Raw genomic sequence first — 19,207 nt, forward strand, 5'->3', positions numbered from 1 at the left:
TTATTGCCGCTATATAGCCATTATTTGCGCTCTTAGTCAGGAATACGAAACATACATGAAACAGCCATATTTACATGTTATTTAGTTAGCTTACGCAACAAAAAAATATAGTGCCAAAATCTTTCTGGAGAAATATATATATATATATTTTTTTTGGGGGGGGGGGGTAGATATATAATAATGATTGTTTTTCAAAAGTAAATATTAGATTGGTTATGTAAGATTGACGGTTTTATCTAATCTTACAAAATAATATAATCAAAACACGTGAATACTTTGTATCAGTGCCTATGGTGCATGAATAAGCAAAATGTGTGCACAGAAATTGAACGTCGCAGATTTCCAATACAAAAATATATGGAGAAATATACATTGAATGTAAATATTATATAAATAGTGCCTGTTTGGAAGGGTAACTGTTGAAATTGACACCCCGAGAAAGCCATTGTCAACTGACTCGAAGCGGAGGTTGACAATGGTTTTCGAGGGGTGTCAATTTCAACAATTATCCTCCCAAACAGGCACTAATTATTTTATTAAACTGAATGTCTTTATTTTAGAGAAAATCTTACTGTTTTTATGTAAAAATGACATAAATTCTACCGCGAACTGTACGCGCATAATTTACGCACATGTAACAATTCGTTGTGTTACCGGTTGCCAAGTGCGTTGATAACGCTGAGGATGATTAAACGGATTATCAACTGCGTCTAAGCCAATCAGATTTCAGTATTTAACATAAAAGTATAATAATGCTTAATACTGCTCGGACAACAAGTGTGAAACCTTTTCTTTTCAATCACTAAACATTAATAGAACTAGAGCTTCATAGTTTACAGTGTATGGCCGAAAATCAAGAAGTTGAACGGAAATCATTTTGCAAAGAAACCAATACCTGCTCAAATGTCAACTCTTTTATTATATACAAGTGATTCTTTAACTTGTGATAATTTCAAGAAAACATCTTCATCATATTGATCTATATTTTAAAATTTATTTCTAGTTTTATCGAAACTTAGAAGATACTGTTAGCATGTCATATATATGAAGGACTCGAAAGTGCAATGGTCACGCCAAAGTCTTTTAGTCTGCACTAAAACCCGATGATTTGACACGCAACAGTCCGCTAAATCTGCTAAAGTCCGGCGATGTGATACGCCAGAGCCCGATGGTTTTAGAATAAAAATTAAAGATTTGACAAACCAAATATGTTGTGGTATATATTCTTCAGCTGGTTTAATTGCTTGATCTGTTCATCACTGAATTATTAGTTCGTTCATTGTACACATTATTTGCAGAATATTTTGCTGTACACATACATTCTATTTGAAAACAATGTGAACGTTATATTTTTTTCTCGCAAATTTCCGCCGTAAAGACATCCACCTAATTCACTGTTAAATTTAACTACTTATCTATTTCTTCATCGATTGTCCATGTTTAGTTGTTAAATAGAATTGAATAGATAGAAACCATTATCCGGGACATAAAAAATGATAATATTGTTTGAAGAAATATGAAATTATTTCTCTTAATCAAGTATTGATAACGTGTAGTTAAAAAAGTTTAAACCGGCAATATGACCAATAAAAGTTTTTTAAGCAATACAGTTTTGCATTGTTGTTATACAAATTCATAAATACTTATATATGAATACTTATATATATTGTACTAATAAGTCACCAATTACAAAATTCTTTAGAAAAGTTATAATTTCAGCAGTTCTTATACAGCCGAGTATCAAAATCAAAAAATCGCAAAATTAACTTCCAGGAAACCGAATCATACAGTTAATAAATCAGTTGTTTATAAAGAATTTGTTTCCACTTTGAGAAAAAAAAACTAAGAAGAAAACATGATCGATTTGATGAACAAAACCTTTGGATAATGTCTTAATTTAACAATGATGACGTCAAAAAGCATTGTAAACATTCAAAATACAAGAAATCTAAAAACGATTATGACAGAAACGAAGTATATTTGTTACCAATTCTTTAGAAAAGCCATAATGGTACTAGTGCTTATAAAATAAACGAAAACATAAATCAAAAACATTGCAAAATCAATGGCAGACGAAACATCGTTCCAGGAAATTGGATCATCAAATTTTTCCGCGTTCTGATTCTTATTGTTCCGTTCATTGGCTTGGGGAATTCTGTCGTCACAAGACACTTTGACTTTAAGTGTTTTGCACAATGCAACTTTAACTAGAATTTTTAAAGGTGTGTAGACCTTCTGCTCCTCAGATTTGTGGCAAAGCCACAGTTGTATTGCAGAAATGACGAGTGTTATTCCTCCCATAAATATTTGAATCTGTAGGTATTTTGAAAGGTACGGCGTGCTGTCCGAATTGGCCGGTAGTTCAAAGCTTATGATTGTCAAGAAGACAATGAATCCCAAAGCCACAGTGATACAGTAGGACATCTTCTCTCCGGCATCGGCTGGAATGATGAAAACCAAAATGTTCAATACACCTAGAAACAGAATCGGTGTGACAAGATTTTCGACGTAAAAACCAGGTTTTCGCTTCAAATTCAGGGTATATGTTATGATACTTTTGGACCCAGAATTGTCGATGTTTTGTGAAGTTGACGTGATTTCCCAAGCTTTATTTGCTTTGTAGTTGCCCATTCTCACATTTTCACTTAATGAACTCAAAGTAACCTGGTATGTATAATGTGACAAAAGAGTGTACTGAATATTGCACATCTGCCTATCAAATGGAAAGTAAGTGACGTCAATAGAACATTGTGACTCAAACACTTGATACGGTTTCCAAATAATAGTTCCATCGAATGCTAGTACAACGTAATAAAAAGGGCCACCTAATTCTCTGAACTCGGTAAAACCATTCTTTAGGACAAAGTCCGGCTTCCACACTGCGTTCTGTGGCAACGGAATTTTTTTTACCCGAAATCCCGCGGTGTCCCAGGTGAGGAACTCGTCCTTCCATTGAAGGGTCAGGTACGTCGTGGTAACGAGTTTCTCCTCCAACTCGTCTAGCTTGTTTATGCTTATTAGGTCGAACGACACTTTCAGGTCCGTCGGATACATTTGGTTTGAAGCCGGTCTAAGGCTGCTGTCGTAAGCGTTTGTGTCAAATATGAGTTTTGTCAAATTCTTGACCACTTCTGCTGTGAAACCTAACGATGGTGGTAAATAGAGAACCAAGAGGATCACAACACACAACATTGTGCCCCTAGCAGGTTGATTCTCAATACAACTGGTCAGCTGGTATAATCTGGCTAAATAAATGTGTTTTAAGTGTTTAATAGGTGTGAACTCTGCAAACAAAAGAGGACGGTTATGCATTTATTGATTATCTAATTGGCTCTTTTTAAAGCATATACATGTATTTTAATGAATTGTCTGATCGTGATTACTCTTTCGTCCTTAGAGAATATATCTTTTACTCTGATCAATTAATGAACTTTAACTTCAACTAATATCTTTAACTCTGATCAATTAATGAAGAGTGGAAAATTATTGATGTAAATTTTATAACAATATTTAATTTTTTTTTTAACATTATAATATTGAAGATAGGGCACATTCCCTCAGCATTGAATGCACAGATATATAAAAACATATATAAAGGCAAATTCTGCATGAATTTCTTATTGTTTACTTGTTAGCAAAATATAAAGACTTCATTAACATTTAACGTATAAGGGACGGAAATGAAGTATGATAATTTTAAAAAGAAGATCAAAAATTTTCTGTTGGCAAACTTAAATCATTATGGATCTTTACCGGTTATAAATTACTTGATAAGTTAAACTCACTACAGAATTGCGTTAAAGTATCTAGGTCAGGATTGTTCGTTGTTTCTTTTTTTTTTTTATAATATTTTCTTAATTTTTGAAAAAAAATCTTGATATGCAACTACAAATTATTTCAATTGTGTTTTCTTTAGCAAAAAATCGCGAATGATAGAAAAAATCCCACATTTTTCAATTGTTTTTGATTGTCAAAATAAATTAAACAGCATTTTGATTTCCTGAATGAAAAACGTTCCAGATAATATTGTTTTTAGACATAAACAGTCCTTGAGACATCAGATTATATCCTCTATGTATAAAAAAAATTGTTAACCGGTAAATAGACAAGACCGAAACAATTTGCGAAAAAAGCTTTGCATAATAATGAATTTTGCATTGTTGTTGTACAAAGTCATAAATACATGAACTAGTTAGTTGCCTATTCCAGAGATGGATATTAGATAATGTTCATTTTATTTTATGCAGCTTCGACATGAAAGATGCATAGTATTAATATTTTAGAATGGCAGAGAATATGATAAATTCAAAGCTTCGCAAAATCAAGGACAAACAACATAATGCTCCTGGAAACCGGGTCTTCGAAGTGAATTCTCATTTTGTATATAAAGAGGATGCTTATTTTCCACTTTGAGAAAACAATTGAACAGGAAAACCTCATCAATGTGATGTTTCCGAACAATAAAACTTTGTATGATGCCAAAGTATTTTTTTTGGATTCAGTTGTTTCATTTGATAAAAAAGAGGCACATTTACTTTGAATTTTAAATAAGCATGGCAATCCATTTGCTTTTTCCTTCATCACTTTGCGTTTATCGGAAATATGTTTAAAAGTCAACAAATATCCTGACAAAGCACACGCATAAACCACCTTATCAATTTAGGAATGGGGAACTCCGGAGAACCTCCTTACCATAACAACGAGAACTTCCTTATTATCTAATCATCATCATTCAAAAGCAAAACTTTTTACAATAAAGATCACGATATCAGTTTCTATTGACATCAAAATCTATGTTAAAATTAAAACGTAACATTTGGGTCAAGGCAAGCTAAAACCCCATTCAATCCCTAAAAACACATTGGTCTATACAGTAACCCTTTATGTTGGTTTTTGTTGCCATAGCAACTGACTCTGAACATGGTTAAATTGCAAATTTCATATACTTAGATATAAAATGTTGCCACTTATATCACTGGTTTATTGTGTCATTCTTTATCATCGACAAAACCAGTAATAAATTGCTACAATGGATACCACCAAAAAATGTCATCTGGGGGAGTTTTTTTCAGTTATCATATAATTATTGTAGATAGTAACAATAACTCTGCTTCAACCTTTATAATCATAATTTCGCTGACAGCGAATCTGCAACATAATTGTTTGGACGCTTGAAAATCAAACGCTTTAACAACGAAGATCTTGCAATTATATTTTTGCAGAGGGATCTGCTAGATTATAATTTGGACGCTTGAAATACAAACGCCGTTGATCTATTTATGAACATCAACGTCTTCCTGCCGCATCTAGATAAGAATGCTTTAAAAACAATAAAAGGACTAATAAAAAAAACCTAGATACCAGTTGTTATTTATTAAAAACTTCTATATCTTTATGATAGACGTATTACATAATTATTTATGAAACAAAGTGGTATTGTTTCAATTGATTTCAACGATATTCTTGCAGAAATTCATATTTTTATGCAACGTCGGCATTTATATATCCTTAAGCCACGACTATGGAGGATATTTCGACATTAATCTCTTGCGTTTTTACTTAATATCATAATTTATCAACAATGACAGAGAGTAGATCACTTTTTACAGAATATAGCATTTTTGTATACTTTTTTATTCTACACGGTGCATTTTTACTTGATTTTCTTGTTTGTGTTTCAGACATGACGTCATCTTCGATACTTTTTTAAAAAGATACCAGTACATGAGCGCGTGGTATAGATGAGTAAGATAATGAAATGTACATCAAGTTAACTACATCATTTAATGATGAGAAACTGGACATTGGATAATTTGCATTAACCAGCTGATGGAGAACAAAATGTACCTTATTGTGCTTGTGTAATTTAATGTACTAGTATTTAAATATTAGATAAATATCATTTGTAATCTACATCATATTATGATGGGAAACCGGACATTCGACGATTTGCTTTTACTCGCTGAAAGATAAAAAGTACCTTACTTCTGTTATTTTTTAGAGCTTTTACATATTAGATAGATAACTTATGTATACAGTGAGCCTTTACCATACCTAAAGGTGTTTATCGTGAATACAACAAAAACAAGTATCAAAACAGGTTTTATGTTCTGGATATGGCCGTATTTTATTTTATTCTTCTTTAAAACATCGACGGCAAAAACTACAGCTAGGCCCTGATATGTATCAACTTTCTATCCTAAAAAGTGTTGAAAAGTATATGTACATCCAACAGTCAAACGTTAGTGGCTTTGATATTAATCATTTCTACACTATCGCTTGATGAACTCAAAGCAAACTGGTATATATATGTTTATCAAATGCAAAATATGTGACGTCAATAGAACATTGATACGCTTTCAAAGTAACTGTTCCATTAAACGTCGGTAAAACTTTATAAAAAGAGCCGCCTAGCTCTTTGAACTCGGTAAAACCATTCTTAGTACAAAGTGCGTTCACACCGCGTGTTTCGGAAGGTTAACTTGCACATTAGAAAATCTACCGTGTTCAACGTGAGGAACTCGTCCTTTCATTTAAGCGTTAGGTATGCCTTGGTGACGAGTTTTCCTCCAGTTCATCTAGCTTGTTTATACTTATCAATTCAAAGGATACTTGGAGATCCGGCGGATGAATTTCGTTTGAAGCCGGTCTCAGGCTTCTGTCGTAATATTTAGTCCTATATTTTACCACTTCAGTAAAGAGGCCAAACTCATTTTGTGAACACATTAACAGAACAATGTACTCCCGTGTAGATAACTGTATAAACATGTTTACAGACTGTATCAACCATCGGCTTTATCATCAATTTCCAATATATAGTGCAAAATGTTTGTAAACTAACTTTGGAAACAAAAGAAAACAAAAATGCTCTAATCGAGAAGATGAATGGCTTATAATCATACCAATTAGTGAAATAAACGCCAACGCATCTCAATGTACAGACATCAATAACTTTAAGCAAACAACGAACGTTAGGATAACTATTCATGTGTAATTTTGAAACAATTTGAGCCTAATGTTTAAATATTCTTGAATAGGACTATTGAATGTTAGAAATTATTGATAATAAGGTTTGAATGAGAGATACTGCATGAATGTAATAAATCAAAGTTTAATTTTAAGTTTCTGCGTCACTAATGTTTATCGATGATTGACAACTGGAAAAATCTTTTCATTTGAGATGAATAATGCAGAAATTCAAATGCTAGATTCAACTCATTGATCAGGAAGACAAAATCAAAATGAGACGAAACAATGCAAAATATTCTTCCAAATATGCCGCTTATAAAAAACAATTTATTTCATACTTTGAGTAGATTTGTTCCATAAACGAGAGAGAGAGAGAGAGAGAGAGAGAGAGAGAGAGAGAGAGAGAGAGGACTGTTTGACCTACATGCTTGAATGAAAACATTGATCACCGAGGAGTTCTATATCGTGCCAGCACCCATCTGATACATTTTTAACATGGATCTGTGAACTTTGTTTTAAAAGATTGCTTCGTTCTTTTTAGGTGTATTTTTTTTCTGATAAGTATACTCTACTAATAATGTATTCGATTTTGTAAACCGAGTTATGGATTCTATGATATCAATGTAAAAAGGACAGAAAATCTCTCTCTCTCTCTCTTACTCTCTCTCTTAAATTACCATATAATGTTAAGATTTTCTTATCACAAAAAGTAAGATTATGAACCTACGACGATGACACAGATCAAAAAGGCAATATTGCAGGTATTGAATGAATGTTTAGTTTGTTTTGGAGTTTTTTAAATAAAATTGATCGTTTGTTTGTTAGAAAAAAGAAATATTGTATCAAACACTTCTCATGCGCAGATCACACATTCCTCTATGGTTTAACAGTTATTAGTTACTACTTATTAAAAGAGAAATATTTTTCCAAAGAGAATAAATCGGTAACAGATATTTGACATTGAGTTTCATCTTGTCTTCTCTCATTGGTTACATTTGATTATTGCATGGGAGTGGGAGTATTAGATCACTTTAATCGTTTTAAATTTGTTAACAACAATATATAATTTTGTTAGTAGATAATTTATACATTGCTGATGAAGTCTGTTTGATATTTCCGTTTGTTGATGTTAGGCAAATAGTTAAACACGTGAAACGTGGGCAAGTCATAACTAAGAATTAACGGCCTTTGATCCAATTAGTAATATTGACGAATATTAAGTTCACTATTTGGAAATTATCTCCACAATAATTATATAATCTTCATCGAAAATCAGTATAAAAGAAATCGTACCATTGAAAAAAATCCCATACTTTAAATTGCCAGCGTACATTTGTATGTCAGTAATACACATTATGCTTTTTAGGACGGCCGTGTATTGTTGAAAAATTTAGTTTAATTACCATGTATTGGAACCATTTTATTAACACATCTTCTAGTAATGAAACAATTCAAGATGTCTTCGTTAGGTTCATTTTTATGAAATGAAAATATACATACCAATACAAGCAATTTGGAATGTTATGTTGAATCATCTTTACGCACTGCATACGTGCAGTTAGTGCAAAACAAGAAGCCCTTTCATTATTTCTTAAACGTGCATACCCCTACGGAAATGGGCCGAACCGGCTCAAATTGTTTCTGCAATGACTGCATATATCATGTACGTTAAAAATGCAGCTTGTCTTTTAACGCATGCGCAGAGTATTCATATATTGAACGAAACACATATTGTATAATACAACACATTCTTATTCCACAAAAAATAAAAACATTACCCAGAAATATTTGAAGTATCTGAAAACATTATGAAAAAAAATGCCTTTTATAAATAAGAGGTGGCCATCTTGAAAATGACCAAACCTTAAATGGCCAACGATATTTTTTTTTTCAAGCAATGTTCAAAGAACCTTCATGACAAAATTTGGTGCTTGACGCACCAAGTAATTAAAATTACATTTATGCAAATAAAAGCATTTTTGGCAATCGCGAATTATCTCCCTTTAACCTTTTTAACCGGTAGGTGGCATTGTTGTAGTAATTTGTACGGGTAGAGTTGTCTGCCCATTTCAGCGCTAGGTGTGGCAGCTTGAATCAAAACAACGCACCCGAAATAAAAGTTTAAAAAGATTTTCAATCTGTAAATAATACAAGGAAGTTGCTTGTGGAATTTAAGCCAGCAATATTAGTGTAAGTGCACTTATCAGATACTTCAGTTAGATGCCGAAAAACATATATTAACGTTGGTTATCGGATTTAAAAGATAGCGTGGGTTGTTACGTAATGTGTTCATAAGTTAAGAGTAAAGAACGACTTATACATGTATGTCTCTGAGTATAGTAAACGCAGCTATGCAGTGCCAGAGCTATCTACAGTTCTTTGTTAACTAAAAAAGATATTGGAAGTTTTATTCTGAGATCTATTCCGAATCGTCCAATGTCATGTGTGCGTTGTTTATCAGAATGGCTAAAAATAGATGGAAATAGCGTTCTAAAAATATCATGGCGGATGTTGTGCTTTTGGGGAGTTCGCATATCGTAAAACTGAAACAATATATCGATTCAGATGTGAAATTTAAGAATTTTGGAATTGAAAACATTAGTGTTGAATATTGTGGAATTCCAGGTGGACGACTCGCTAATCCGGATCATGTAGAACATTTTCAAAATTTAATATGTAGATTTCGTCCAAAGTATTCAGTGTTCCAGCTGCTGTCTGCTACACGTAACTATTAAGACGAAGTCGTAATATTGTGAGCCATACAAATTTCTCTAAACATTAAAGTGTGTTAAGTGTGTATCTTTGACTTAACAAACTTTGCATTTCAAACTGAATGTCCATGCTTTTAGAACTTTCAGAACTGAGTTACTGTCAAGACACAATCGTTCATTTCCTTTTCCTTTCAGCCCTCCCGCTTTGCAATATTCTAAAATATCCTAATACAAATGCTTGGTGATACCATTCCACAGCTTAAGTTTTTAAAGATTTGACGAAAACAACAATTTCCTACCCGCAAGATTGAAATTTTTCAAATTTGTTACTTTTAATTTTAAAAATTTTGATGTTTTTTTTTATAAATCACTTAGTCCTAATCACTTAATTCAAGAACAATGGAGGCCTATCTAGTTCCACATTGCGTCATTAAAATACGTGCGCACGGAGGAGCATAGTTCGAAATCCCCTCACATTGGTCTTTTATCTACAAATAATGAAAAATGATGGTGTGATGTTTGGGATCAATATGTTAATAAATAGATTTATGAGGACAAGCAATTTTCTGGGGCAAAGCCAATTTTAAGTTTAAAAGTGAAGCCACTCCAACTTTGAGACCAGGCCAGGCTAACTGGGCCATACCAGGATTTAGAGCATGCCTTATATTTGACAAGTTTTATTTGAATTTGAATAATTTGCTTAAATAATCTTTAAAATAGATTGGTTAAAAGATGAACAACGAACAGAGTTATAATGAAAAAATGACAATAAAACCGTCAAACATCTTAAAAATCCATGAAACGAAATAGAAATTCAAAGCAGAGCAACACGGACCTCCAAATAGATAGAGGTAGGATCAGGTGCCTAGGAGGAGTGAGCATCCTCTGCTGACCGGTCTCACCCTCCGTGTGCTCTTGTCGTGATCGGGGAAAAGTCCGTATACAATTGGGTGATTAATTATGGTCAAACAATTAGTATGAAAATCGTCAATTGCAATACTAAAATGAATAGTGTAAGTATACGGTAAATATATTTACAAGTATATGTAAGTCAGAGTGACATTGATGACCAATAATCCATATAACTATGCAAGAAATACATGTAGTTGAAATATGAGGGATGAAAAACATATAAATTTTTGGAAACATACATTTCTTTACATCCGTATTTACGAGGATATGGATTTTTATTTGTAAAAGATGTGCCATTTGATTGCTGAGACACTTGACGACTCTAAACATAAATGCCAAGGTGAGTATATCAATATAGTATACTTTCATGTTAAAAACTGAAATCTGATTGCTTTAGCAGCAGTTGATAATCCGTTTTATTACCCTCAGCGTTAGCAACACACTAAACAACGGGTAACATAATTTCACATGCGCGTAAATTATATGCGTAGGTTTGCCATAGAATTCACGTCATTCATTTCTATATAAAAGCAGTAACACATTCCCTAAAATTAAGACATTCAGTATGATGAAATTGACACCCCTTGAAAACCATTGTCAGCCTCCGCTTTGCGTCGGTTGACGATGGTTTCCTCGGGGTGTCAATTTAAACTGTTACCCTCCCAAACAGGCACTATTTATGTGATGTTGTATGTTATATTCAAACCAGAACAGTAAACATGAATGACTGTGCCTTTCTCACTAAAAGAACGAAGATATCTTCCGATTTTTGCGAGTGAAAAACGTTTATAACCAGATTTGTTTATATGATTTCAATTTAAATTTGATATTCAAATAGAATAATAGGTTAGTAATATCATTTTTCATATCATGCACATCGATCATTAACAATTTAAATGGAGGTTACTCTGATAATCAAAATGAATATAGAGTACAGGTTCCGTCCTTTCCTTTTATAATCTTAACAATTAATTCAGGTTTAGATTTTTTAAAACACATCATTTATCAAATCTAATGGCTCACTATTATACAAGATTAAGCTCTATTTTTTTGCTCTGTACATGAAGCGTATGACTGTGTATTTTCATTTTTTAATGTGCATTATTACCTTCTCCGTTTTAAAACCATGTCACGATCATGAGATTTTCGTTTTTTTTTGTTTTTTTTTTTTTTTTTTTTTAATTAGCTCCTTAAAATAATTTCATTCTAAAAATAAAAACACTTAAATATAATAAGATAGTCAAGTATAACAACCGAGTATGGTCAATTTTACATATAAAATCTATTCCTTTAATTACTGCCTGATGCGATTTTTCTTTTCAAAGGCACGTGCGCAAAACAGTCGATCGCGCGATGATGATACAACAGAGAACTAAATTTTAATACTATTGTTTTTCCACATTTTAATTACTGCTAAACATGAAGAACAAAAATGGTCTTAATAAATAATGTTTACTTAAAAAGCGAGCCGCTATGGGGTGGTTTTAAACAAAAATTTTTATTCATCTATGTCAGAAATGCTACAACTACTGAATTGGATGCCTCCTGTAATTTACTTTGTTTACAGAACAATAAAAACAAGACCAACCTCATTAACGCGAAATAGTAATGCTTTATACATTCCAAGAGCAAAGACATAATATTTAAGAAGATCTTTTACAGTTCACGGCGCACTTTTCTGGAATGATCGATCTATCTCTATTTTTAACATGTTACCCAACTTTAAAATCATTAAATATGCTCACCTCAGAAAATATTTTCATTCGGCGTTTCAGTGATAGCCTGTTTTTTATTAACATTGAAGGTTTATATAATGCATTCACTATTTTAGGCAATTGCAAGTAGTTTAAATCACATATAATACCCCCCCAACACCCCCCCCCAAATCAACTAACTATTCAAACAACCAACCAACGAGCCAACCAATGAATTAAAGAGGCCTATAATACTGAGTTCAATGATATTGATGAGCGAAGGTCATCTGATTCATTACTCTGTGTGAATTTTCCACATATTTTGTGAAACAATTTGCTGTTCATACTTCATAACATACCCATCGAAAACTCGACTATCTAATTTTATGAACAATTGCACATTAGTTTAGAGAAAGACATCATCATAATCATTTCCTCTGTCAACCTCTTGTGAGAGAACCATATTCATGACGCCACCAATCAAAAGGCGATCCTTCTCTTTTCTGTTTTGATCGATATAAACATTCTACCAGTCTGTCTTTGCCAACATCTACACAAAAGAAAGTTAAAATCAAAGTTGAACAGTATCAATTATTTAATTGAGCGTTTTATTAACAAAAGTCGTTTGGTTTATTTCTGACTCAGAGTCTGCCTTTTACCAAGATCTAAGATGATTTCAGTTGATAAAAAAGATCAAACCTTTTTTAGTATTGACGTCACTCGATATCCCACAAGCAATCAGTTCAAACATCACAAATAGAGCAATCTAATGATTAAATACTGAACTTCAGTTAAAACAAGATAAATACCTATTTAAGAAAGATAAGCCCAGTCATCAACATTGTAGAAATTGGCAAAAAGTTTAAATAAAAATAAACAGAAAATGTTTATGCATAAGCATCTTTTTAAATTTTAGGTTGTGCATAAGATGGTAGGAAATTTAAGTTAGTTAACCCTACATGATCTGTTTTACTGTAAATGACTACATTTGGCTGTGTATTCTATTTAGCGCTTTTGGTGCTTCTGCTAAATCAAGTACATCGCTAAATGCCATACATATATGTATACAAATAGTCAAATTCAGGAATACGCTAATCAAATCCACGCCAACGTGTTCAAAAAACTAATTTCCGCAAAATATCGTACAGCCCAAATATAAAACGTTTACAGTATTTGGCTTTAAATATAGTTAAAATTTGGTTGTAGAATAATGTAAAAATGGAAAGCGAATGTCGATGAAGCAGCGTTTGTTGCAACCACCATTGAAATAAAACCACTATTGAAATAATTGATTTCAATAGTGGTTTCATTAGAAGAATCACTTTGCAACCACCATTGAAACACAACCACATTTGAACTACTATTACAAGTTTTTTTTAAATCGTAGTTGGGAATTAATTTCTTTATAAATATTACTTTGCAATCACTATTCCAACACATTTGGAAAGAAACAAATTGAATATCATTGTTGAAATACAAACACCATTAAAATATTTTATAATGTTTTCATTATAATTATCTATGTTGAAATATATTACTTAAATGGTGGTTATGGGTGTATTTCATTATTGGAATACTAATAAAATTCAACGATAATTTTTTTTTTCAATAGTAGTTGGGAATACATTTCATTATACATATCATATATGTGATAACATTTTTACATATAAGTCAAGGATGTATTTTATTTAGTCTCAATTTGTAAATAATTGTTCAATATTTTTTTTTTTATATAATTTAATGTTATTATAAATATCACTATTGAGGTATATTATTTAAATTAAAATTTAGGATGTATTTCATTATCAAAACCAATTTTCAAATACAACAAAAAAATATTTCAATAGCGGTAAGGATGCATGTCATTTTTATGCCTAATATTCCGTCTGCGAATAACACTTTCGGTTCCAGATGACAGGTGGTATGGGAAACATGACCATTAAAAGGTAAATTTAAAAATATCATTAGTAAAAAGGGATTCATCATCTCATAAGACATACTTCTTAGTTTTAGAAATTGCCCTACTGGAAAGGAAAATGTTACACACAGACATAATAAAAGACATAAACTGAAATGCATCCAAACCACTATTGAAATACTTTATTTCAACAGTTGTTGTAAGAAAACGCATCCTTAACCACTATTGAAATAATTTATTTCAAAAGTGGTTGAAATGAAACGCATTCCAAATCATTATTGGAATAATTTATTTCAATCATAGATGCAAAATATAAATAATATTGAACTATAATTTGCAAGTGTAATACATCCACGACCTATATATGGAAATAATTTATCATAAATGTGATATGTATAATAAAATTTATACCCAACTATTAAAAAAAAAATGTTTAAATCAATAGTAGATGTACCGTGGTTCTTAAAATTAATTCTACCCGTAACCACTTTTAGAATAATAGTAAAAATCCTAACATAAGTACATTGATTTCATACTCTCGATTATTATTATCGCAAAATACACAAGTCTATAACACCTTTATTGTGTGTTTGAAATTGATCGTTAGATGAAAACAATTTTATATGCAGGTTTTTAATGCATTTCAATAGTAGTTGTACTTCAATGGTGTCTGTAAAGTAAATCTTACAATAAAAAACATCCCGAGCTACTACTGTAATAATTGCTTCAATAGTAGTTTTATTTCATAATAATGCCTCCTGTCAGTTTCTCGTTATATATTCAATACTCATCTATTTTCGCATAGTAAACAAGTGGTTTATATAGCAAAAGCATACTGTGCCGAAATAGAGCACGGGAGATGTTTTCAACGAAAATCTTTCAAGTGCCGACAACTGGTTCTGAACTCTCGCCCATAATCTCATTACGTTTTGAAGTCCAACCAGTTACCGTTACGCTACATTAGGTGATGATGTATGCGACGGTAATTATATATATAAAAAAACCAAAAAAAAAAAACCAAAGATTCTTACGATTGACATCAAGCAATTTAAATTATTATCTTTACTTACAAAAAGTTTATGATTGTTGATACCCATCGTTGGTGATTGCCCAATTGACCATTACTTGTCTCCCGAGAGCAGGTTCTGTAGCACAGGATGATATATATATCATATAGAATTTATCCTGAAAGTAAGTCCGTATACGGAAATATCAATAAATACCAAACTGCGTAAATTGTCAATTTGCAATGCTAAATATTGAATTACAATTCGATATTACTTTCTGATGGACCCTTTTATTATGCATCTCGGATGATGATGTAACAGGTGTTGTTATTTTGATACTTCACATGCATGTAAACAATAGCAAGGCATTTTTGCAAGCTTGCGATTTATTTAGATAACAAGAACAATATTTCATATCTAGATTCAATTACCAAGGCTACAATCTACCATTGTGAAGTTGGAAGTTATTTTTCAATGAAAAGATAGAAATAATAATAAGCATCTGAAGCCTACCCCCACCCCCTCACGATTTTAGTATTGATTGAGACCATTGAAGGGTTTTTGAGCAGTAATACTAGTATATAAGTTTGAGTTCAATCAAACATTTTATTGCAAATTAATTAATTTTTTTAATCATTATCTAAAACATTTTTCATCATGATTATGTTTTTTCTATGTTTCTCCCGAAAAATCGAAACCAATTATTTACAAATTTGATGAGTATTGTAAGGACTTGAGTATCAGAAGTTGAAAAAAAGTATTCATAGGTTGAATTTTGCGATAATTGGGGCGAACGCAGCAAGAATTACACATACTACACATTACACACAGAACAGATGATTGATTCACTTCCACGTTTATTGTGGAGAAATCTAAGGCAAATTCACTGTGATTTCACATGTAAACTTTATTTATTTCATATATTTCTTGACGTTATATGAAGAAATATAAACATGAAATAGCTTTCATGGTTCTCATAGGTGACAGTACTTATAACAAGTCAACAAATCTCACAAAATTGTATTTTCCGAATGAAAAGTCGGCCATTTTCTGCAAAGCACTACGGGGACCAGCGGGCATGCTGGGCTGCTGCCAAAATACTTTTTATATGAATCTGTAAATTTGTGCCGTTTTAATTCCCGCGCTCTGGCGCTTCAAGCTCACTTTGCTTGCCTAGCTACTCTCCGCTCGTTATATTTTATACATATTTTTGTAATAAAAAAGATGTTTTTAACAGATTTCATGCTGTGCTATGAGATTTATTAAAATACGTTTATTAATTCAGCAAAATACATATACACTGTAGCAAACACCTCTTTAGTTCGTGGTCAGCCATAATGTGAACTTAGTCTAGAAGTTTGTGTAAGTCTTTAATACAATGCAGTCCACACATCAATAAACTTTTATTCCGATAAACATCAATACACTTAAGATTTCAATATACACACTATGACTCGTATTCAAAATTAATTACAATTGTGTATATTTCATCACTAGAGCTTCCTGTAAAAATGTTTAAGTCATTGGTAAAAAAATATATATTGAAGCGTCAATACACATTTTACATGTCTTTTTTTTAAGTGTCAAGGATCAACATTTCATCAAAGGATTGTCAAATAGTACTCTGCTTCTACATGTAGACTAGATTATCATTCTTAGCATCAATTGAAGCATAATAAACTAAGGCGGAAACGTCTTTTAACACCAATCCTGTTCATTCTTTACTTCTTGCCATTGAATTACAAAATAACAATAATAACGCAGATTTACAAATTTATTAAGAAAAACGAAATATTGAACATATAAAACATTGCTTGATTCCGTCTAATACATAAGAAAGAGAAAAGAAAATTTACCTGAATAAAAGCCAAAAAGGTGACTGGGGAGAGCATGGTCTGTAAACGAGAAAAGTACCCCTATTTACCGATGACGGTCGTATTCAATATTTTATTTAATTGCCCCATTGTCTTTTTTTAAAAGAGCGTTCTTTAGCCAATATTCAGTAATACTGAGTATTTGTTTGTTAGAAAGATATAATAGACATGCTACTGCAGATGTATCTGTTATATACTACATTCATTATTTGGGTATTATGTATTCAGAATTTGCTCATATAAAGGTAAATAAAAATATTAAGGACTTTAAAATTGTAGTAAACAGCAAATGGTCATGCATTGAATACACATTTGTTGTGAAATTTTTAAAAATCTAAAATTAGTCGGAGGTCAAGGCTCTCTTGTTATACTATCTATCAGTTATATAACATTTGCTTTTTGAAGAGATTAATTTTACAAAATGATTTGAGATCCTGATCCTAAAAACACTAAAGTTACGATCGGCGATGTATCGAAATTCTATATACATGGAAAAGTATTACGTAATACACGAGTTAACTAAAAAGAGAAGAAACTGTAGGGATGATATAATTACAAGATGCCTATCATCCTGTGGTACATAACCAGCTTTTCCGGACAAGTACTCATCAATCATCAGCGATGGGAATCAACGATCTTAAAATCCTGGTATGTAAAACTGTAATAAAGCAATAACTAGTATATAACTTAATGGTATGGCTACTATGATATTTAATAATTATTTGATTCAGAAATTTAACGATTTATACATTTTCTACTAGAATACTTAATGTCTTTAAGAATTCAATATAGTTACATTTAAATAAAGTATTGTACTTGAATTCTAATGTTTTAGATATATTCGGTCAAAAGGAAATCATGTGTCTATATAAATAATTCCGTTTGAAAGGTTTACGATTTCGTAAAAATAATTTGTTTTCCTTTGGTAATATACGTAAGTATATTGAATATCTCTTCTTCGTGTAACAGTGTTATCTACTTTCGGGGGCCGAGTGCAGATTTTTAATTTTATCCTTTTAAAAAGATTTAAAAAATGATTTTTTTTTAACTCTGCTTCATCGATATTTCATCTTGTGACTTTCTTATATTAATGTACAACCAAAGTTTTAAGCGTCAATCAAGCAGATCGTGTAGGGTTAAAAAATTTAAATTTCTTCCCATTTTATGCGCAATTCAAAATTGATAAGACATTTTTTTCATAAAGATTTTGCTTCGCCAATTTCTACCCTGTTGATGACTGCAAAAATATTTCGTATACAAGTAAAGTTAAGAATTTTGCTTTATCTGTGTCTCTGCATTTTATCATAAGATTGTTCTCTTTGCGTTGTTTCGACTGATTGCTTATGGGATATCGGGTGACATCGATACCTACCAAACAGGTTTGATTTTTTTTTATCAACTGAAGCCAAATCTTTGTAAAATACAGAACGTGCTTAAAAAAAAAACAAAACAAAAATATAACAAGAGACTTATTAATGAAGCATTAAATCAAATCATCTATACTGCCAAACTATGATTTAAACTTTGTTTGTGTAGATGATGACAAAGGCAGACTGGATGAATTTTTATCCCGAGCTAAGCAGACAAGAAAACGATCTTCCAATGATTATTGGAGCTATAATCCTTATCACTCCCCCCCCCAAATCTTGGAGAGAGAAAATAAGTAAAAAAACTAATGTGAAAATAAAATCTTTGGACCATTAGTTTTTGAATATCCTTCTAAGAACCTTTGAAAATTAAACAGAGCGCTTGTATATTTATAACACATGTAAATGACTGATTGCTTATGGGATATCGGGTGACATCGATACCTACCAAACAGGTTTGATTTTTTTTTATCAACTGAAGCCAAATCTTTGTAAAATACAGAACGTGCTTAAAAAAAAAACAAAACAAAAATATAACAAGAGACTTATTAATGAAGCATTAAATCAAATCATCTATACTGCCAAACTATGATTTAAACTTTGTTTGTGTAGATGATGACAAAGGCAGACTGGATGAATTTTTATCCCGAGCTAAGCAGACAAGAAAACGATCTTCCAATGATTATTGGAGCTATAATCCTTATCACTCCCCCCCCCAAATCTTGGAGAGAGAAAATAAGTAAAAAAACTAATGT

General features: G+C 31.7%; 1 protein-coding gene across 1 annotated transcript; it reads right to left on the minus strand.

Annotated features, from left to right (window-relative positions):
• Positions 1–1,723: 1,723 nt before the first annotated feature.
• Positions 1,724–3,235, minus strand: LOC128158934 (neuronal acetylcholine receptor subunit beta-2-like). Its single transcript, XM_052821925.1, has one exon. It carries the CDS (start codon positions 3,190–3,192, stop codon positions 1,984–1,986), a length of 1,209 nt encoding a protein of 402 aa, XP_052677885.1. The 5' UTR covers positions 3,193–3,235; the 3' UTR covers positions 1,724–1,983.
• Between the last annotated feature and the right edge of the window lie 15,972 nt (positions 3,236–19,207).

The sequence above is a fragment of the Crassostrea angulata genome, chromosome 8 (genome assembly GCF_025612915.1).
Source record: "Crassostrea angulata isolate pt1a10 chromosome 8, ASM2561291v2, whole genome shotgun sequence".
NCBI classification, from domain to species: Eukaryota; Metazoa; Mollusca; class Bivalvia; order Ostreida; family Ostreidae; genus Magallana; species Magallana angulata.